Genomic DNA, 23,399 nt, shown 5'->3' on the forward strand with positions numbered 1-23,399 from the left:
TCAGAAACAATATTATGAAGTAGGTCACCTTTCAAATAACTATGCTAAGACTTCCGGTATCACATTTTTCATCAGATTACCTGTATTTTTCTGCACGTTTCCAGCTTATTCCCAACGAAATCTGTCTGTCCAGTGCACGAATTTATGAGGAATTGTAAGTGACTAACAATTTGACAATATTTTATGAATACAGAGGAACTATGTGGGCAGGATAGTCAACTGTCACCGATTTACACACCCTGATTATTGTTTACCTGTAATCTCCACAGGTATGAACTTATTTCCAAGTGTTATGCACCGTTAAAACACTTTCATAACAAATTAAAGTTGATTTTTATAGCTTTAAAAGTTCACTAGTTTTCTCTAAATTGTTTCCAGTGTCGGTTAAAGGTAAAAGTTTGGACAAAAATAATACGCTTCCCTTGACGCCATTATTGTCAACCTGAACATCCGGGAACTTGAATCGAAAAATATCCAACAGATGGCGTGCTGGACACCAAAATAAGCAAAGCACATGTATGTAAGATATATATATGTGTAACGAAGTAAACAGTCATATACAAGCATTATTTCTAGTTATTTATAGTCACCAAGGATTTGAATGAGCATAAACAAGTCTAATGTCAGTAATGATAATCAAGAGTGTAAAAGACACATTTTCATTTTATAGTTTGACAAAAAAAGGGGGGAGTTACAGTCATGTAATAATACAAGCTTTACAGCATAAACATAATATTACAGGTTATAATACGCCCAAGGTTACAAAATTTGATAAAGTTGAGAGCATATGCCCTAGTTGAATATAAAACACATTTCAGATACAGATCCAAGCAAGGTCTAATACCATGAATATAGTCATTATACTTGATCCAAGGAAATCTATTTGTAAAAACTATGGTCAGATCATGTTTTCATACCTCATGAATTTGTACTATGCACGCTTTTTCAATAGAAATTGTGACGTCACAATGCTTTCTTTAATAGCACAAAAACCAATCAGACGAGGATACACGTATTTCTGAATCTGCATTTATAACAACTATAAATGTTATACAACAATCACTACTACATTTCTGTGTCAGATTTTTTTTTTACGATGTCAAAATTTACTGGAATTTATTGAAAAATAACGATAATCAGTGTATTGCTTAACAAGCACATCAGGGGTCACAGGACTTGTTTCAATGAGTGTACCCATAAAGAGATAAGAGGCTTACTCGATAATCACTTGTTTTATGAGATAACAGAACTGTGTGAATTCTTGCGGAAGTGCAGTGTTTGGTCCTACCATCCAATATCTAATTTAACTTATTATCATAATATCAAAGTCGATGATAGTGTATTAGTATATATCACCCAGTAATGCTTTGGTATTAAAAACTGTCCTTGCGGTTAGCTGGCATTCACATTTATTGGCAGTCTCCATTTTGCTATTGATCCCACTGCCTATTATTCATTTAGAGCATGGACAGGACTTGATACTCTGTCTCATAAATGTTAGGCAATGACATCGCATATCAGTGCACAGTGTAAAAGAAGAAAATTCACAAATTTGCACATACATCTTACTAAATGAACACAGCTTTTATATTCTGAAAAGTTGTTGTGAAAGCATGGAAATTCTACTAGAGTTAACTATTAGTGTGACAGTTTTATTCTTTTAAACACATATCTTTATCAAGAATGGATGTTCATTTTATTTTCCCACACTCTTTAATCATGTTAATATTTTTGTACATGGAGATTAAAACTACTCAAATTGCATTGTCTCCCTTCAATACAGGGGTTAAAAAATCCACTAGCCCGACGCCCGGGACTAGACTTTTACACTTCGGGCAATTAAAACTGGTAACCGAATATGCCCGACGGACTAGTAACAAACAATTCTTGGCATTTCCAAAATAGTAAGTGGAAAATCCCCTCATCACTATTCTATCTTAGCCAATCAGATTCAATTATGTACGTCATCCGGGATTCCAAGAATTTGAACCGATTTTGTACATGTTTTAAAAATAGAACAACTAACTCTGGGTGGACCGGTATCATGTTTTGATCGCAATTCACGTACTTTCAATATCAATTTCTCAGTACAGGGGGTATTGTACATTGCTTATGCCGAGATTTTCAATTAATGGTACTTGGGTGTATGTCATGTAATGATCGATATTGACCTGTCTTGTCGGACAGCTGTTAATTTGAGCTTGAAACCGTGCACAAATTATTTCTAAACATTTTAGTACGACCACCCATAGGAACTTTGTCAGTTTCAAAACGAAAAACGGTAGATGAAGGGGGTAATGAGGCTGAAAATTTATCCCAAAAAATGCCAAATACGAGGGGGGGCGAGAGGGGGTCTCATCCCGATTTCCCGGTTTTAATATCAGAAAATCCCGAAATCCCGGAATATTTTGTTAAAAATCCCGATCCCGATAAATTTGTTCCCCAATTTTAAAGTTTAATGTTTCAATGCTTACGATTTAAACGTCTCGGGTATGATTGGTAGTCTTTCAGCGTAACCAATCCGAATATGTATTATCAATATTACCGTAACGTCAAGCTGAATATAAGCATTTTTGTTCTCATAAATCTTATTCCAGTTCAAGTCAATACAAGAACCTATATGACAAGCACTGGAATCGTTTTGTAACGGAGAGAAATTTGAATCTATTGAGTCACCATTCGAAAAACCACTGAACCAAGGATCAACCAAGTTACAGACATAAACAGATCTATATATGTCACTTGAGAGATTTATAAAGTAGTCGAAACGCTGCTTTACATTATAAAATTTAAAAACAATACCAGATTTTAAGACACTTGTTAGGATAAATGATTATGCTTAGGGCTGTATGCAACTACACAACTGATCACCAACAAGAAGCTGATCGACTGACCTTGGGAAAATCAATAATGAAGAATAATGGGTCAATTTTCTAGTAGTGATTGACAGGTATGAATTAATGTTGAGGCTCTTGTGGGGACACAATTTAGAAAAGTAGAAAGTTAAGCTTATTTTATGTAGAAAACATGTTTTAAAAATAAAAATAATCAAGATAGTCCGTGACTTTAACAATTTTGTGAAATTTCTTTTTTTTTGGTCCATTAGAGATTTCGAGTCAAAATGTACAGTGTTAGTGCTATAAATAATCAGCCAGTCTTGATGATATTCGTAAAGTATTGATCTGAAATATTCGTATCATCGTCTTTGAAAGAGATTGGAGTGCCCGGAGTTGTTGTATTAGATTCATACATTTTTAAGGGAAGCGTGCCACACTTGTATGCCGTGGTTTCAAGTCGAACAGTTCCTTGTCTAACACATTTTCCATGTGTGTTTGCCCATGTGTGTAAGAGACTTAGCTCATTTTTTTGAATCAAAACGGTATAATTGAGGACCTGATCCGATCTAAAAGCTTATCTCTCAACTTACTGTTACATGTACTCTGATCTGGATCTACTCTGTTTCTAGATGCGATTCTGATTGAAGTATAATGAAAATGGCACTTTTATCTGTCCAAGGTACAGTTTTTTGTCAATCCCGTTATATTTCAACATAAAAATCCCGATTTCCCGTGGCAAAAAATGTGGCTTTCCCGTATCCCGATGTTTTTCTATCCCGAATTCCCAATCTTTAAATCTTTAAACAAGGCAATCCCGATTTCCTGTTGCTAAAATCGGCCGATCCCGGCGTCCCGAAAATGATCTCGCCCCCCCAAATACGACCAGGAAAAGCGGAAAAAAACATTTATAGTGTCATGGACAGAAAGATTCCCAATGGGCAAGGTCGATTGTTACTGATGATAAACAAGAGATGATGTTTTGTGAATATTGCCATTATTTTCCTGATCACGCTGATAAAAAGTCTGCTTTGTATGTGGGAACAACAAATATACGAATTGAACCACTGGTTTCACATGACAAGATCAATGAACATGTTTTCTGTGCCCGAAAATATTTAACAACCCATAGTACAAGAGATATCCAAAAAGATGTCTAGAGATCCTTGTTATAATTAATAAAACAAAAATTTATTTGATTTATTTTATCAAATACCGTGTATAATGCCGCATTCAAAACAAGGGACACCCACTCTAAATTTGTAAGGTATACTCGGGCTAGCAGGTCAGTTTTGATGGGCTAGCAGATCTTTCAACAGGGCTAGTAAAATCCTGCTACCAATAAGTCCTGGGCTAGTGAGCTGTAACAAATTTTTTTAACCCCTGCAATAATAACAGTTTGGATCTTGATCTGTAAGCTACATTGTCATTGTACAACAAACAGAAAAAATAACCAACATAAGATCTAGAGTTTATGCTTTTGATACCTGTAAGCTGTGAAATATTTGTTTACACGTTTTATATTCACTAATATAATTATATATCAAGTGATTTAATCAATCCTCTATAAACCAAATATGAGTCAGTGGAATTAAATGACCATTTGCTGGATTGGCTGCTTTTTATTTTTGATTGGAACATTCTTTTGTTTTTATTGTTTTTTAATTTATTCATAATTTTTTTCAGTAAATTAGAATGTCAGAAGAATATAAAGTAGGGAGCTTGTCTGATGTCATCCAGAAATCATCAAAAGCAAAGAAGAGAAAATCATCAGAAGGAGAAATAGCCAAGCTAGCTTCTTTGTTTGCTGCACCAGCTAAAAAAATTGAACCTGAGGCAAGGATTTATAATCCACACCTATTACAATGTATACACAGTACATTTAATTTCAAATCTGCCTTCATGTTTTTAATGTTTTATGATTGAAATCGTGCATTGTTATCATTGTTATGTATAAATAAACAAAATTCAAACACACAGTTTATTGAGAACAACTCGTTGGACTAAAACATATTTCTTCCCTTCAGATATGTATCTTTTGACACCTCCCTGGAAATGTAACACATTGAAACACCCATTCAAATTTCCATTTTGTACATATACATGTGCACACTGTTTAGGTTTACTGTACTTTGCATTTAAACATCTGTATGTTTGGGTAATCCTATTTCAATTTTGCATGACATGCACAAGTGCCAGTATTACATATGGAAAATTGTGTTACTAAATTCATGTATTATGTATAAAAAGAAGATGTGGTTTGATTGCCAATGCGACAAATCTCCACAATAGACCAAATGACTCAGAAATTAACAACTATCGGTCACCGTATGGCATTCAACAATGAGCAAAGCCCCTACCACATAGTCAGCTATAAAAGGATCCGAAATGACAAATATAAAACAGTTCAAATGAGAAAACTAACAGCCTATAGATATAGGAAGATGTGGTATGAGTGCCAATGAGACAACTCTCTAATTTATATACAAAATAATGAACGAAAAATCAAATATGTAACACAGCAACAAACGGCCACCACTGATGTGCATATAAATTAAACACTATAATTCAAAATAGAATCAGAGCATGATGTCCAATTATTCTGATTGGTCAATTATAAATTTCCAGCAGATTCCAAACTCTGTGTGATTGTTTGTTTCAGATTTATGCATAAAAGAAGATGGTTTTTTGTGTATTTTCCTCTTGAATTTTAATTTTAATGTATTTTTTTACACAGTTTACTCAGTCCTTTTGGACCTATTATAGTATAATTGCCATTAAGATATATGTTAAACTAAATCCATACTGTTTATCATTGATATTTATTTTAACTTTGTTTGATTTAAATTACAGCCAATTTCATATGTCAGTACAAAGAACACAACATTAAAGACTGTCAATGTCACTAAAAATAAAGAGAAGAAAATTCATAAAAAAAGAAAGACAGGATTGGACATAAGTATACCTACACAGAATCAAGAAGGCTTTGACCCACCCCCAGGGATAGTTCATGAATCATTGCTTAAGGACACTACAGATAGGTATTCTTCTTGAAAACCGTTGTAGTATATGTTTAAGATGTAATCATATCTGCATACTGAAAATTAACACATTTGCTTATTTATTTTACTAAAATTACAAAATCACACATTTAAAAATTGTAACAAGATGTTTTACATGAGTAAACAAATATCAATACAACAAATACAAAAAAAAGGAAAAGACCAGAAGTTCAGCAAAATGGTTGCACCAGGATTATCTCCCCTTCTAAAATTGTGTACACAGGAGATTACCTCCCTTATCAGATTAATCTATAGAGAAGTTTGTCTCTCCTTTAAATTTGATTTATGGTCAAAGACTGATGTTTATTTCTGCTATTTTTTTTATTTTAAAAGAATAGAAGCAACCGTGTTATAAAATGTTGTGTCTAAAAATTCGCTTGACACCAAAATATTTGAGCAAGCCAGACAACTTGTGTGTACTGTAATTATAAACTTCCCCAAACGGTTCTCTAGGGCTTATCCATTTAAATGAATATGGTAGAATAGTGGGGGAGTTTTGTTTTCTGACATAGGTACTCGGTCATTTAATGTTAATAACAGTGATATCTTTTTGATGAATCAGAATGCAAAATAATTTGAAGATGGTAGGTTAGTTGTGGTGGGTTTTTGAAAGTTCCTTCCTTTTCCCCTCAATTTTAAATGGAATAGACCTCAATGTATCCAACAGGAGGAAAAAGATCAAAATAACCAAGAAGTACATGTACAGAAAACAATTGTGCTATATAGTATGATTAATGAATAGAAAGAAATTTCAAAGTATAAAATGCTCTGATTGATTTGTAGGACTGGTGAAGGCGAGAGTGAAGGAACAAATTTGGTAGGGAGAAAACCTCGACATAAAAGGAGAGACAGAACAAAAGATTCAAGAACTGTATTTGTTGGGAATCTCCCATTATCATTTGATAAAAAGGTTAATGAAATACTTCCATGATTACAGCCTATATTTATTTCATTTTCCTTTCAGGGAATGGTCTAAAATATGCTTTTCCAGTAATAATTACCTAAGGGGGATAACACCCACTGTTTTTAGAAAAAAATAACATGAATGAAAACTTAAAATCATCCTCAACCAACAGAAACAAATGTTTAGTGTTGCATGGTCTTACTGGAATAGCCCTTTATTTTTCATCATTAAGGTGGTTTAATTGAAAGATTGGCATATTGTGTAATTACCCATTGTTGAAGACTATATGTTGAACTCTTAGATGTGTTTCTGGTTTTTTTATGACTTTTTGACATATACCTTATATTTCCTTTGACCAGTAATTATATTTATATTTTCAGCAACTCATGAAGATTTTCAGATCGTGTGGTAAAATAGAAAGTGTCAGATTCCGGTGTCCAGTAAGTGTCTGCCTCATTTTACCTAGTGGTTTGATTAATTAAATAGTATGCTTTGTTTACATGTACGTATGGAGTATTAAATAATGGCTGCAGCCTGAGCTCTGATATTCAGCTAATTGATATGGGCTTTTAGTTACTACGAAGAATTAAAATACTTACGGTATTCATGAATTACTTATTTTCTATGATACTTACAGAAAAAGCAAATCAAACAGGTTCTTCAGCAATCCTTATGTTACCTACTTTATAATACTGTGGATTAAATTTGGTACTAATTTGGGGGGATCAAGAAAAAAATGTATTTTTGTAGAAATCTACTTGTACCGATAAAAAAATGTGTACTTAGTTGATTTTTTTTTTAATTCTTGATACACCTGTACCCAAGAAATCAACAAATAATAATGAAACGACAGTACAATACTTTTACTTGAAATGACAATTGAAACTTTCAAAAACAACAGTGAACTTGATTTCATGGTCAAACTAACAAACAGTTAAACCTAAATTTGTTGTAGTATATACACAATTGATTAGTTAAGCTGTAACAATGTAGAGCAATACTATAGATAATAAGGACTAACAGGTTCCTACATGAAGCTGAATAAGAGGTCTATCTATTCTTCCTGCAGTATGAGAAACTCCATATATATTTTAAATGTTTACATCTTCAAACTTTCTTTTTCTAAAATTTATACTATTTACTTATTCACTCCTGGTATTATGGTGTCTATCATCATAAATGTATAAGTTCCAAATAATCAATGTTTATCAGAATAACATAAAAAGGAATTTATTTTATATTTGTAGCCACCTGCAGATTTGAAATTACCAAAGAGAGCCATTGCAATCACGTAAGAATGTACAACCTATTATTATCATCATGATACAAGTTTTCAAGAGTTGTCTTTCCCTGTGTGGAGGTGTTCTTACATAGTTTATTTAACATATGTTCATGAATTTATTATTTTAATTTTCTTAAATTCAAATTTTTGGGATGTTCAACAAACGTTTTTTCTTAAATGTATCAATTGTTGGTCTAAAATGTTTTTAATGATTGCGGCTTGCTGAAAACATATGTAAGTGCAAAAAACATCAGGAAGAATTCCTCAAATCAAAATAAAATGGATAGTATGATGAACACCTCCAAAAACAATTGTCAAAACTAGAACAAAGGGAGGTAACTACACAATAAAAAAAAATTGATATTCTCGATGCAATTGTCTAGTTTCTAAATTCAAAAACTCAAAATGTTGCCTTCAATTTGGACAACTTTATTGAGTAAAACAAAATACATTTAAATCTGGAGTTACTATCGGCAAAAAATAGTTTAGTAAAAGCCTAATTTAGAATTTAGACAATAAAAACTCATCAATCAAACTAAGGAAAAGTACAGCCACATGACTAATCTATACCGGTAATAAGATAATGAACTTTTCAATGGTTTTTTATACGAGCGCAAAAAAATTTTTTGTGGTCGTATATTGGTATGGCGTTGGCGTCGTCGTCGACGTCGTCGTCTGGCGTCGTCCAGCGTCGTCCGAAGACACATTGGTTTTCGCACTCTAACTTTAGTTTAAGTGAATGGATCTCTATGAAATTTTACCACAAGGTTCAATACCACAAAAGGAAGGTTGGGATTGATTTTGGGGGTTATGGTACCAACAGTAAAGGAATTAGGGGCCACAAAGGGGCCAAAAAGGGGCCAAAAATAAGCATTTTTGTAACTTCCAGACATAACTTGTGTGTTAGTGTATGGATCTCTCTGACATTGTACCACAAGGTTCCATATCACAAAAGGAATGCTGGGATTGATTTTGGGGGTAATTGCCTCAAAATATTAGGAATTAGGGGCCAAAAAAGGGGCAAAAAAACAAGCATTTTTCTAGTTTCATGACAATAACTTGTGTGTAAGTGCATGGATCTTTCTGAAATTGTACTACAAGGTTCCATATCACAAAGGAAAAGCTGGAATTGAGTTTGGGGGTAATTGCTGAAACGTTTAGGAATTGGGGGCCAAACAGGGGCCAAAAATAAGCATTTTTCTAGTTTCCAGACAATAACTTGTGTTCAAGTGTATGGATCTCTCTGAAATTGTACTGCAAGGTACCATACCACAAAGGGAAGGCTGGGATTGATGATGGGGGTAATTGCCTCAATATTTTAGGAATTAGGGGCCAAAAAGGGGAAAAAAACAAGCATTTTTCTAGTTTCAGGACAATAACTTGTGTGTAAGTGTATGGATCTTTCTGATATTTGATTACAAGGTTCCATATCACAAAGGGAAAGCTGGGTTTGAGTTTGGGGGTAATTGCCCTAATTGTTTAGGAATTTGGGGCCAAAAAGGGGCCAAAAAACACATTTTTCTAGTTTCCAGACAATAACTTGTGTTCAAGTGTATGGATCTCTCTGAAATTGTACTGCAAGGTACCATACCACAAAGGGAAGGCTGGGATTGAGTTTGGGGGTGATGAATCATAAGGGGGTTCAAAAAATTTGGGGGGGGATTTTTTTTTTTTTTCCTTTTTTTTTTCTTTTAAAATTTTCCATTTTAAGTTGGTTATTTCTGATTTATATTTAAAAGCAAATAATAATGATATGGTAGGAGATACACACCAAACAGGATGTGTAAATTATTATGTAATAAGTATTGTGCAATAGCAAGAAATTTTCAATTGCACAGTATTGCACAATAGCAAGAAATCTTCAATTGCACAGTATTGCGCAATAGCAAGAAATCTTCAATTGCACAGTATTGCGCAATAGCAAGAAATATCCAATAGCACAATATTGCGCAATAGCAAGAAATTGTCAATTGTACAGTATTGCGCAATAGCAAGAAATATTGAATTGCACAGTATTGTGCAAAAGAAGATACTTCGTATAAATTGCTTATTTCTTGACCAATTTCAATGTGGTTTTATTCTTGAATTCTTGGGGTTCTTTAATATGCTGAATCTAACCGTGTATTGACTTTTTGGATTTTGGGCCCCGTTTTTAAATTGGTCCACATTGAGGTCCAAAGGGTCCAAAATTAAACTTTGTTTGATTTCATCAAAAATTGAATTATTGGGGTTCTTTGATATGCCGAATCTAACCGTGTATTTAGATTCTTAATTTTTGGTTCCGTTTTCAAATTGGTCTACATTAAGGTCCAAAGGGTCCAAAATTAAACTTAGTTTGATTTTAACAGAAATTGAATTCTTAGGGTTCTTTGATATGCTGAATCTAAACATGTATTTAGATTTTTGATTATGGGCCCAGTTTTCAAGTTGGTCCAAATCGGGGTCCAAAATTAAACATTGTTTGATTTCAACAAAATTGAATATATGGGGTTCTTTGATATGCTGAATCTAACCATGTATTTAGATTTTTGATTTTTGGGCCCCGTTATCAACTTTGTCCACATTGAGGTCAAAAGGGTCCAAAATTAAACTTTTTTTGATTTCATCAAAAATTGAATTCTTGGGGTTCTTTGATATGCTGAATCTAACCATGTATTTAGATTTTGGATATTGGACCATAATAGGTGAATGTCCAATTTAAAATTTTTAAGTTCTTAGACCACATTCATTCTGTGTCTGAAACCTATGCTGTGTCAAATATTTAATCACAATCCAAATGCAAAGCTGTATCAAGCTTGAATGTTGTGTCCATACTTGCCCCAACTGTTCAGGGTTCGACCTCTGCGGTCGTATCAAGCTGCGCCCTGCGGAGCATTTTATTTAGACATGTTGTATCAGAAATTCTGAGCTATCTTATTGCAAGAATCAGCTCTTTAATTATTCAATGTAAGAGATGCCATTCAAAATGTGTCTGTATGGGGTTTAATGTAGCCTATAATTTTCTATAAAAAAAAATTCATCTCTTAAACTTTGGTCAATACAAAATAGACTGACTATATCCAGTGCAGTGACCTCCTTTGTTAGCCAAGTCACTGTAAGTAAAGAAATTAACAAGGGAAGTTGATAAGTCAAGATCACCACCATAACTTTACATAGAAGAAGGCATAAAATAGAAAAAAAATTGTATTGATGGCTGGCTGTTAAACAGCGAAGGTTTCTAGGAACACTAATTTTAATGGCAATTTTGAAAACAAAATATTGAATGTCTTTAGCATGCTTTTATTAATTTGTAGGAAAACATTTCACAAAGACAGACATAATATCATATCCTATGTATGCTTTGAAGACGAGGAAAGTGCCAGAAGGGCTCTATTATTGTAAGTTACATTTTTAAAGAATTTAAGATTTGTAATTTGAAAATGATTTAATACTGTAAATTCTGAAATTATTGCGATGTAAATGTGACAGGATTGAAATCGCAATAATTTAAACTCTCATTTTGGATTTTTTTTTATATGAATGAAGCTGAATTTTTCTGAGTATCGCCAAAAAATAATAATCAAATTTTGGTCTAAAATGACAAAATCATGATAATAAATGTACACAATAATTTCTGAGTTGACAGTAGATCAAATTTTGCTTGGTATTTGTATCATTCTTTATAGAAGGACAATACATAGGGAACATACATTATATGTGATCATGAAAAAGTTACTACCTATAGCAGCAGATACTAATTTTAAGCTGTGTTGTTGAATGAACTAAGCTGGGGATAAAGCCATGTCTGCAGACAACTGAGACAGTCATTGGTGTTGATTGAAATTATTGATTCTCATGTATGAAATTAATAATAATTCTTAATTTAAAGAGGATAATACATTTAGCTATGCAACTAGTCTTCCCCGAGACCCTTATGAAAAACAATGAATTTAAAATATAACAAATAAAAATTTCCAAAAAAAAATCAAGCAATCAAACATAAGCATGACATGCTAAGTATATTTGCTTATGTTACATTATAGAAATGGTCAGGACATTGATGGGTATCACATTAGAGTGGATATATCTAACAATGCAAAGAGGGTAAGCTATGATATTTTATCAATATTCAGATGTAATTCAACAAGATCTAAAATGATACAAAATTTCAAAAGATTTAGATAAAAAAATTCCCAATTATGCTTACTTAACTGTATTACTTGTTTTGATTTAAAGACTTTTAGGTCTAATTTTAAAAAAAAATTACATTCTTGTGTCCCTCTTTTTATTATTATTTTCAGTGACTTGTTTTTGTGGGTGTATGTAAACCTCAAATTTTAATGTTCAACAAATTAAAAATTTTCTGTAGGCTTGTATGCAAACTTTGGCAAAATATCTACGAAGATACCATTTTCCCTCAATACTCGATTATAAATAAAATTTAAAAACTGTTCAAATATATTTGAAACAATTATGATATTTTTTCATTACAGCATGACGATGCCAATACAGTCTTCATTGGAAACATGACTTATGGTAAGTTGGTTCATATAAGTATTTTTGTTAATCTGTTGTAGAACAGACAGATAGTGTCCATTTATTTAGTCTTTATCCGATACTTTTGCTCCTGAAAAATCTAGTTTATTGACCAATTATAGATAAGAATAATCTGAATCAGCTGTTATAACATCAGCAAATATTGCTGTCAATAATTTGTAAACTAAAGAAGTTTAACCTTAATAATGCCTTGAAAATAAAGTTTCCATAAAATTTTGGTACAATCATTTGACATGGGCATTTTAGCTCCTGGAAAAGAATACAAGTCTACTCATTAGTCATGCTTCAGTGTACTTGGAGTTACACATTATTGATATATACATTTTTCCTGACATATAAGTTTATTTAGTTTTAAACAGATTCAGTTTCATGTTAAAGTTTTTAATTTGTTCAAATGCTAAATTTTATGAATCTCTGCCAATTTAAGGCCTGTGATATGAAATGGATATAATACTGAATCTGGACAATATTTGAAAATTTACATAAACTATGTGAAAGAGATATTGAATCATCAACCTCCAATAGCAAGTCTGTGTGCATGGTTGTGTGTGTTTCTATCCAAATGCTCTTGTAGCCAATAAAGAAATCAAATCTGATATGCAGCCTATTTCCATTATTTGATTATTGATTTAAAGGTCAGGGGTCAAAAGTAATAACACTATTTAACACACTATGATTAAGACATGCAGTTACTTTAGTCCAGTTGTGCATCTAATCCATCAATTATGATCCAATTCTTTGCAATAGGAAGCGCTTGAGTCCTATTTAAAGATCATAGGCCAAGGTCACAACACTACTAATCAACTTGTGTAAACTTTGTTTTACTCATAAATTGCATCAATATATCGGTTTATCGATACAAGAAAACTGGTATTACAAATTAAGTAGAAACATATTTATGAGATTAAAGCTTGCGTGTGGTCCATTAAGGTCCAGTTTTCATCAAACATTGTTCAAGTTTGATCATTGGGAGTCCGAGAGTTTGAGAACTTTTTATTTTTCAAGGTCAATTATACCTGATAGCATTATGAAACATAACAACAAACTTTAATGAGTAATTGTGAGGGGTTTCACACATGGTGACTTGTCAGTTTTAAAAGAAAAAACTAAGAAGTAACATCTAAGGTCTAAAAATTTTACGAATCTGTGTTTGAAATATACTGCGAGATTTTAATTACAAATGTAGTTGTCATTTACATGATACGAATTTCTGATTTTCTAGATATAACAGAAAATGAAGTATGGAATCATTTTGAAGATTGTGGAGAAATAGAGAATGTCAGAATTATACGAGATAATAAAACTGGCACAGGAAAGGGAATTGGATATATACAGTTCAAAGTGAGTATCTACTTCAGATTTTGGAATGGGTAAACTTATTACATATCGGTACATACAGTTAAAGGAAAGTAAATAATCTATACAATGATAAATCCAGAATTTGCAAAGATTTCAGATTGTTTGATGGTTTAACAATGAAATTTTGCAGGAATATGAAATTAACTAAGCTTTCTAATTATATCCCAACTCACGGGGTGTTGTAAACTACATTCACCTAGCTGTCCATTACTTTTGTTATGTTTTTTTTTTTAAATATTTGATAGTTGGTTTGGAACAAAAGATTAATGAGTTTTATTGTGTAAGCCATTGCCAAATCCCATGCTGTTATATGATACTTTGATTTTTTTCTAATACCTACTGAGCATGGAAATTTTCTGTCACATATTTCTCAGCCTCTGTATTATGAGGGGATAATTTGATATTTGATTCCTTGTTCTACAAGGTCCAAGATGTAAATCACAGGGAATCTTAAAATACAAATACAGAACACAAACAGCTTACAGAGAGTAGTTGCTTAATCTGGACTTGGTTCCACAAAAGTCAATAAATATTATTAAAACTTCCCTTAAATTTCAAAGATTGAAATAAATCATAAACAAATACAACAGATTTAATTTACACTTTAAATTCAAATGTCTTTTACTCTTTTACTAAGTCTTAGTTTTGATTGATGTTTGTGCCACCCAGGTCTGATTGCTTACTATCTGTAGTTCTCTCCCTTGGACAAACTAAATACAAGATGTTGACTCAGGTAATGTTGAAGTACTGTGAAAGTACTTTAATTCGTGGGTATCAGTTTTCGTGGTTAGAACAAAAGTTACATGTTTGTGGGTTTTTAATTTCGTGGATTTTAGTTTTCTAAAAAAAAAAAAACAAACAAATAGAGTGTAGAATTGAAGCCATTAGAAACGAAGATTACAAATTGCCTTGATTGAAGGAAATTGCAAAGTAAACATCTAAATTGTTGCAACCGTGTAGTGATGACACTAATTAACCTGGGATCGAGCGATCAACAGATTAAAGACCATCAAAGGTGTTATTTAGGCTATAAACATGTCACTTAAACAATAATAACAATAAACATAAACAAATGCTATAAATGTACATTGAATTGTTAAATTAATTCTTATTAAAAGCAAGCCCAGCATGAAATTGTTATTTCCCGTACAAGAATTATGAGGATATAAAATGAACACTTTATCATAGCATATCACCACCAGAAATCTGACTTTCATCGATCAAAAATATTTTTTATGAGAATTAAACAATCAGAAGTTGTACAGTTTAGGTTTTTAAAGATTAAATGGGTATAATCCTGCCTGCAGTTGTAGTTCATAGAGCATTTGCCCTGAGACTACTATAATAGTAGTCTCAGATTTACCGATATTCAATGTATTCTCTAGATCATATCGGTAGTCAAACCTACATGGGAATCTTTTCATGTCTTGATTTGGGCAACAGTTGTTATATTTCGTTGGACACTTAAATTCGTGGATAAAGTCATCCACGAAAACCACGAAAATTGGTTCCCCACGAATAAAAGTACTTTCACAGTACCTAGACTGCAAAGACATCAATGGACAATATAAAGTGACATTATTTTGGTTATAACTTAACATTCCCTTTAAGTTCTTAAAGTGAAAATTTTTATGGTATTTGGTATGCAGTTTTATATGCTTTGGCATTTTTCATGTCCATCGAGATTATTTAGCCCTGCACTTTCAGTCATGGTTTATTGACTTTGAATGTTTTTCATAATTTACATATTTAAATATTGCCATTGAGATTCAACGTTTTCATTATACTATCAAATAACAAAAAAGTGAGACATATCTGTGTGTCAACAGTTTACTTACCTTTTTAGCTCACCTGGCCCGAAGGGCCAAGTTACCTTTTCTCATCACTTGGCTTCCGTCGTCCGTCGTCGTTAACTTTTTACATTTTACACTTCTTCTAGAGAACCACTTAATGGAATGAAACCAAACATGGCATGAATGTTCCTTATGAGGTGCTGACCAAGTGTTGTTACTTTGAAGCCGATCCATCATCCAAGATGGCCGCCAGCGAGGGACTTAGTTTAACATAGGACCCTATGGCAGTATGGGAAATACATACGAATGTCGTCTTTTAGAGAACCACTGAATGGAATGAAACCAAACATGGCATGAATGTTCCTTATGAAGTGCTGACCAAGTGTTGTTACTTTGAAGCTGATCCTTCATCCATGATGGCCGCCAGCGGTGGGACTTCCTTTAACATAAGACCCTATTGGAAATACATACAAATGCTTCTTCTAGAGGTGCACTGAATGGAATGAAACCAAACATGGCATAAATGTTTCTTATGAGGTGCTGATGAAGTGTTGCTACTTTGTTGCTGATTTACTGTTAAAGATGGCCACCAGGATTTTTTATTAAATTACAGGACCAATATTAAACCAAATTTGGCCTCTCATTATTAGGGTATCTGTTATGATTTTAATCTATTTTAACATGATTTCCAAAACCAAAGTAGAATCAGGTGAGCTACACAGGCTCTTGAGAGCCTCTAGTTTCAACTGGACCAAATCACTACTTTACAGTGTAATTTCATCCCCCTACTTACTATTTTGTGCATATAACATGAAGAAATAAATTGGGAAGGTGTATGCATTTTTTTTTACACATATTACACTGTCCACAAAAAAGGCTACAGTATACATGTAGACAACAAAATCAAAGGACATAACTGTCCTTCTCTGTGTTCTCTGGGCATATATTAAATCATAAACCTTTTGTCTGAAACTTAGATGATGATTTAATTGTTCATTACAGTTATTGGTGTGTTTTATATTTTACAGGAAAATGACGGTGTTATGTTTGCTTTAAAGTTCCATGAGAGTCAATTAAAGGGGAGACAACTGAGGGTTATGAGATGTGATGTGAAAGCAGCCCAGAAACAGAAAGAAAAAGTATTATTTTTTTATTTTTCAGTTTTTTATAATCTGTATATTTATAATAGTTCTGATTAATGGACCAACACCGTTACATTCAAAAATTAGAATCTTGTTAAATTTAAAAAAGAATTATTTTTTTATACACTGGATGCTAGCTGGGATGGCAAAATTGTTAAACAATACTTAAATACAGTATTTCCCATTGATTAAGTTTAGCTTGAAATAATCGTACAAAATAAATACAAATTACATGCCTGTCCTTTGTAATTAGGACCTCAGTGAATGAAAATGTGTTTTTCTGCTTGTACACTCTTCTTTTTCTTCCTTATTTGATGTTGTTATTTATTCAGTTGCAGAATTTAATGCTGATTATAACATCTCCAGTCCTCCCTATAGGAATTTATGAGTTCACATCTTGTCATTTATCTATGTAATTATCCAGTTTTCCAACCATTGTCCATTTTGTTATTGACACTAATAGTAAGCTTTTTAGAATATGTTTGGTTATTGACACTAAAAGTAAGCTTTTTAGAATATGTTTGAACAATTGTTCATTTTGTGATGATAATTAGTTGAAGGGGGCGGGGAGATTTTTTCTGTTAAGGTGTTTTAGGCATTTATAAACTTTTGTGAACTGTTATTTTGAAAATATATGTGCTGACTAATTAGCTGTTGTCTGTTTTCTTAAAATTGACATTGTTGTTAACTGTTATTGTGAAAAAATAACCCCTGTTAACTGTTTTTTGATTTTTGAATTCAGTTTTTTCATTTAAGATAATTTAAATTGCTGTTATCATTTATCAGTATTTATAAATTTACTGTTTAATCTGTTTTGAGCAAAATCAAAAATTGTTAACCTGTTAATGGACCCCCTCTTGCCCCCCTTTAGTTGTAAGATGCCATTTTGTATCCCCTGTAGCTGCAGTAGTAATGTTGAATCCCGTGATCTTGTTTGACGTTTCGTCTCGTTAATGGAGTGTATTACCGCATTGATGTCACCTATTAGAGAAAAAGATGCAAGCAACATAATTTATACCTTATTTAATTATCTTATCTATCTCACATACATTAATGCATTTGTAAGGATAAGTTATTTTTTAATTGAGATTTATTGTGGTAAATGGGAGATAAGCCGATTTGTACCATGTTCCATTGCCAATTTAAAAAAAATGCATTATACATCTGATACCTACCTTTACATTATGTTAAAGTAACATCATAAGTCTGGCATTTTTCTATATTAAGGCTACACCATTTTGGAAAGTGGCAAATAGGGATTTTATATCATTGAATGATGTCTTCAAACCTTTTGATTTGAATTTGTTTTTATTTTCTGAATACCTTGTACTTTAGTGTAGTAAGGACAAACTTAAGAATATGTATGATAACTTTTAAATTTGCAGTAATATTTGGTCAAAATAAGGACCTTATTGCCCCTACTCCTTTATTGAATATTAATATTTATTTTGCCATTTGAAGATCATGCCCTAGAATAAATTCTGATTACAATTGACATTTTTGGGTACTGCAACAAAGTAATATTGTGCTAAATAAAATGCATAGTAACATACTTTTCAAATAAGGCATGATCTTCAAATTGAAAAAATATATATGAGCATGTTTTAGTTTTTATAATTCCTCAACCTTTTAACAGATGATAATCAGTAAAGAAAGGAAAGCCTATAAATCTGGACCAAAACCTGGCAGGGATAATAAGAAACTGAGCTTCAGAAGTACCAATAAGAAGACTGATCCATTTCAGCATTTGAGTGACAGGAAAAATAAACATGTAAAGAAATCAAACAAACAAAAACATTTCAGATTTGATGAGAAAACAAAAGGACAACCAAAAGGTCAACCAAAAGGTCAACCAAAAGGAAAGAAAACCTTTAATACAAAAGATAAAAAAACGAAAAGCAAGAAAATGAATAAATGATACTGGAATTTAAAATTGTTTTTAATTTGGGGATTAAAGTTGGTAATCCAATTTCAGATCAAAGGAGTTTGTCATGATGTTCTTTTTATGCTGTTTTGGGGTAAATGCAATCAAAACCCTATGGTACTGACTTGATATCTATATCTTCCAAGGTTTATCACTACCTTTGATAGTTCAAACAAATAAGTGCAGCGAAATGATCATATTTAGATCCTATCCAGTCAATGTCATGCAATTTATTGAGGATGTGTAACCCATATGATACACTTTGATATTTAGTCACAATATGATGTGTAATTGAATTACAATATTTGTCAAGAAAACATTTTTTTATTAAAAATTACATAATAAATGCATAGTTTATGAATATGTTATGAAGATAGCGTCAACTACAAATGTACAATCATGAACAATGGACGATAACTCCAAATCAAATTATTTTTCATATGTTCAGCAAAATACAATTCAATGTTTTATTTAAAAATTCACAAAATTGCAAAATGAAAGCAATCTTTACCCTTCAGTGCTCACAAGCACTTTGATTTTTTATAGTTTTAGCAGCTATAGTGAAAATGTGTCACATCTTTTCTTAGGAAGACAAGATTTTAAATTTGTATACTAATTTTTTCTTCTATGACAAATTTATCCATAAATATCAACTCAGCTTCTTCATGCAAGGTGTGTCAGGAAATTTAAAGGTAAATAAAATCCTAATAACATATATATTTATTAAATTTACAGAATAAAACAATTGTCAACTGATATTTGTCTCGCCTTGAGGGAGTAAAAAAATAAAGACATAGGTATGCTGTTTCCGGCGGCAGCAGGCATCATCAACAATGTATTAGTTTGTGATTAGGTCGAGTTTATGGTGAACCACAAGTGGTAGGTCAATCCCATTTCCATGGAGATTATTTGGCCCTGCCCACTGTCATGGTCTTTTGACTTTGAAACTTTTGAATAAAATTGAGAATGGAAATGGGGAATATGTCAAAGAGACAACAACCCGACCAAAGAGCAGACAACAAAGTTTACATGTACTGTGGATTCATTATTATTTGTTGGATACCAATTTTCGTGGATATCATGGGTACAGGTGAACCAAGAATTTAATAGTTCAACAAATTACCGGTACAAATTGTCTATGGGTTTGTATGCAGACTTTTGCAAAAACCAAGAAATCAAATATCCACGAAAATGTAAGATTTCCTCAATCCACAAAAATTGGTATCCACGAAAAATAAATGAATTCATAGTATTAGTTTGTGATTAGGGTTTTTTTGTGGTGAACCACTAGTGGTAGGTCAATTATATTTGGTATGCAGTTGTATTAGCATTTCCATGGAGCTTATTTGGCCCTGCCCACTCAGTCATGGTCTATTGACTTAAAAAATTTCTATTAAGTTTATATGTAATAGTGTGTGATTAGGTCAGTTATTTGGAAACCACTTGTGGTAGGTCAAAGATAGTTGGTATGCAAAATTATTAACGTAGGCACATATCATTTCCATGGTGATTGCTTGGCCTTGTACCTTCAGTCATGGTTCATTGAATATTTTGTATACGTTACATGTTAAAAGTATTGCTATTTTAATTTCCACATTGGCATTTTACTATCAAAATAACAAAAAGGCGAGAAATATCTCTGTGTTAACAGTTTATTATAGTTTGTTCATATGTTGTGATGTTACATCACTGTCCCCGGATAAGGGGAAGGTTGGGCACAAGTAAACTTATTTAACCCCGCAACATTCTGTATGTTACTGTTCCAAGTCAGGAACCTGTAATTCAGTAATTGTCATTTGTTGCTGTACATGTACATGGTTTACTTTTACAAATTGTGACTTGGATGAGAGAGTTGTCTCATACCACATCTTCTTATATCTATGTATATCATATTTGTCTTGTTCATTGTTTTGTACATAAATAATGTCGTTAGTTTTCTCGTTTGAATTGTTCTACATTTGTCATTTTGGGGCCTTTTATAGCTGACTGAGCGGCATGGATTTAACTCTTTGTTGAAGGCTATACGGTGACCTATAGTTGTTAACCTCAATGTCATATGGTCTCTGTTGGAGAGTTGTTTCATCGACAATCATACCACCAGGGTTTCCGCAGGTGGTCGCCATTTTCGCATTTTGCGAAAAAATTAAAAATGTGGCGATTAAAATTCATTTTTGGCGAAAGAAATGTAACATTTCTCAAATATTTTCCCAGATCAGACAATACTGGGAATTCACCTTAAAATTAACGATTTTGATAGAAAATCAATAATCAGCTGATTACATTTTATAGTTGTTGGTAACAATGGACTAATTAATAAAGGTGTCGATTGTATTGTTTAATGAAATGGTGTGGTTAAATGGCTTCACATGTCACCTAAAGGATTTTTTTGTGCTTTGAAGTGGGTACTTTCCAATCGTTTTAGAGACACATGTGTTTGAATCATAGTGTTTGTTTTGACGATGGCCCAGAAAAGAAAAATCTTTGACTCTAGTCTTTATCCTTCAAACAGTCGTGAAGAAATTCCGATAAACTTATGATATCGAAGATTAATCCTGTGTTCCTAAAAGTAAAAAAAAAAAAATGATGTCATGATCTATGTTGCAATTTTACAGTATCTTTTAAAAAGTAAATGTTTGTTATAAATGAGTGTTTATTTATTCCAATGCAGATAAAAAAATAAATATGTAGAATTGTAGACAACAATGCAGCAAACTGAATTTGTTAGAAAGAAGGAAAATTTTAAACAATTGTTTATGTAATAGTTGGCGAAAAAATTTAAAAGTGGCGAAAAATATATTGTTTTGGCGAAAGAGTTGGCAAAAAAGAGATGGACCCAGGGGAAACCCTGCATACCACATTATAATTTTTTATTGTAGTTTGGAAGTATAAAAATTCAATTTTTAAATTTAACCCACAACACAAAATGCTTTTATATAGAAACTGATAGTGATCAGTGATAATTAAAATTAAATGTATTCTTTCAGTAACCATCAAAACATTAATATTAAATATACAGAAACATTTGAAAATATACATTCTATACTGGTTAGTGTTTACACACAAAGTGACAATCAGGCATTGTTTTGCCAAATAATTTGACAAAAAAAGTTGATTGACCATGTCATATGGAATATGGCTTTATGGACGCTTTTAGATTTGATTGCTTGATTGATTGGAACTTGTCCATGTCCAGCAGCAAATATATTATTTGCATATATTTTCTGGACTATAATGTTTAAGATTCTAATTGTCAAATGAATATACCTTGTTTTGTACTTGACCTTCACACAGAGTTAAGTGTTCTAGTTCACCAAAAACATTCTAAGGAAGATATTTAACATTATTTTGTTTTAGAGTTTATCAACCTTTTCTCCTAAATAAGTAATTTGTTTCTTAAAAAAACATTTGAAAACCTATAAATTAAATCAATTTACCATATTTTTGCCATATGAGCGGGAAAAAAACTGCAACAATTACTGAACCAAGTGCAAAATTATGGACAAATTGCTGTCATTTAAAACAATGAAATTTTATCCCCATGGAAATTCACTCATTAAATGATCCTACATTTTCGCAGCAAAAATGTTAAAGTAAATCACTTGTTATTGAAGAGACTCTAAAAATATCTGTTTTATGAAGAATACTGATAAATCAACCTCTATATAATGGGCACTTATGCATTTAATGTGGTTAGACTGTATATAAAATTTAGTATCATTCTGTTTATACAAAAACAGTATCGTTCGTCTAAGGAAAATATATAGTGGAAAAAAAACACATTTTTAGGCCATGGAAAATTAGTCTTCAGTAGAAATCTGCAAAATTCCCTTCTGCCTAATGTTTAGTGTTATATTTTTGGTATCTGATAGAATGTTTTTTCTCCTTGCTTCAAACAACAGTTCGTTTATTGCGGAACACATGCCACTAATTTCGACAATGACTGTATCTAGTTTTATAGTCAACTCATCTAGGGTATTTTCTTTTTTCACTTCTTGGAACTTGTTGATTTTTTCGATTTTGTTGCAAAGCTGTTGGATCATGTTATCTTTCTCTCTGATTTCATCTAGAAGTGCTTGTATATGCTTATCTTTTTGCTTTAGTATAAGTTTTAAAGCTTCAATATCTTTCAAAGTGTTTTTGTCAGAAGACTGGGTTTGTTTGTAACCAACATATACCGGTATCTGTTTTCTTGTTTCACCCACTTCAGTATTTTGTCTCTTGTCTTCTGCCGCCTTTTCATGTGTGCATTTTCTTTTGCTGACCTTAAAAAAAGAAAACCATTTGAAGAAGAGTTTTTAAACATATCTTTTTTAAATGAATAGCTTGCATTTTCTAGAGAAAGATGAAAATTAATCATCTATAAATAAACCTTTTTGCTGTTATTTCCATACATGTAGGTATAAATAAGATTAGGCCAATTTTGCACAATAACTATATATGGTTTAATATCAAATATTGGTATACATTGTAATCAGGCGCTATAATTTATATTAAAGAGAATAAAACAAGCACACACATTTAGTTGGACACTAGGACCAACACAAAACCTAACATTGACAGACC

The 23,399-nt window shown here is 32.1% G+C and overlaps 2 protein-coding genes across 6 annotated transcripts in view; one reads left to right on the plus strand and one right to left on the minus strand.

The window, feature by feature from the left end:
- Positions 1-384, minus strand: part of LOC127739021 (serine/threonine-protein kinase PAK 4-like) — a 29,417-nt gene extending 29,033 nt beyond the window's left edge. The window contains exon 1 of one of the 2 annotated variants that reach the window (XM_052250582.1): positions 255-384. The gene's annotated coding sequence lies outside the window, so the exon portion shown is untranslated. Of the gene's footprint in view, positions 1-80; positions 221-254 lie in introns of those variants that run through there. The other variant, XM_052250581.1, reaches the window with a different exon arrangement.
- Positions 51-18,886, plus strand: LOC127739022 (RNA-binding protein 34-like). 4 transcript variants are annotated; one of them, XM_052250585.1, is made up of 12 exons: positions 51-154; positions 4,521-4,670; positions 5,688-5,875; positions 6,680-6,806; positions 7,181-7,240; positions 8,048-8,091; positions 11,376-11,459; positions 12,105-12,165; positions 12,555-12,597; positions 13,841-13,959; positions 16,799-16,909; positions 18,549-18,886. In XM_052250585.1, the coding sequence occupies exons 2-12, from the start codon at positions 4,530-4,532 to the stop codon at positions 18,828-18,830; spliced, it is 1,260 nt and encodes a 419-aa protein (XP_052106545.1). In that variant the 5' UTR covers positions 51-154; positions 4,521-4,529; the 3' UTR covers positions 18,831-18,886. The 4 variants fall into 4 exon arrangements, with proteins under 4 accessions (XP_052106545.1, XP_052106547.1, XP_052106546.1 ...); XM_052250587.1 differs by having other exon boundaries at positions 149-269; XM_052250586.1 differs by lacking the exon at positions 51-154 and adding an exon at positions 437-520.
- Positions 18,887-23,399: the final 4,513 nt, after the last annotated feature.

This window comes from Mytilus californianus, unplaced genomic scaffold, assembly GCF_021869535.1.
Source record: "Mytilus californianus isolate M0D057914Y unplaced genomic scaffold, xbMytCali1.0.p SCAF_4, whole genome shotgun sequence".
NCBI classification, from domain to species: Eukaryota; Metazoa; Mollusca; class Bivalvia; order Mytilida; family Mytilidae; genus Mytilus; species Mytilus californianus.

Bases quoted from the DNA above. Each gene is read 5' to 3' on its own strand.
- LOC127739022 (XM_052250585.1), top strand. From the start codon at position 4,530: ATGTCAGAAGAATATAAAGTAGGGAGCTTGTCTGATGTCATCCAGAAA. The intron at 5,876-6,679 runs GTATTCTTCTTG...ATTGATTTGTAG, and splicing joins CTTAAGGACACTACAGATAG to GACTGGTGAAGGCGAGAGTG. The intron at 8,092-11,375 runs GTAAGAATGTAC...ATTAATTTGTAG, and splicing joins AAGAGAGCCATTGCAATCAC to GAAAACATTTCACAAAGACA.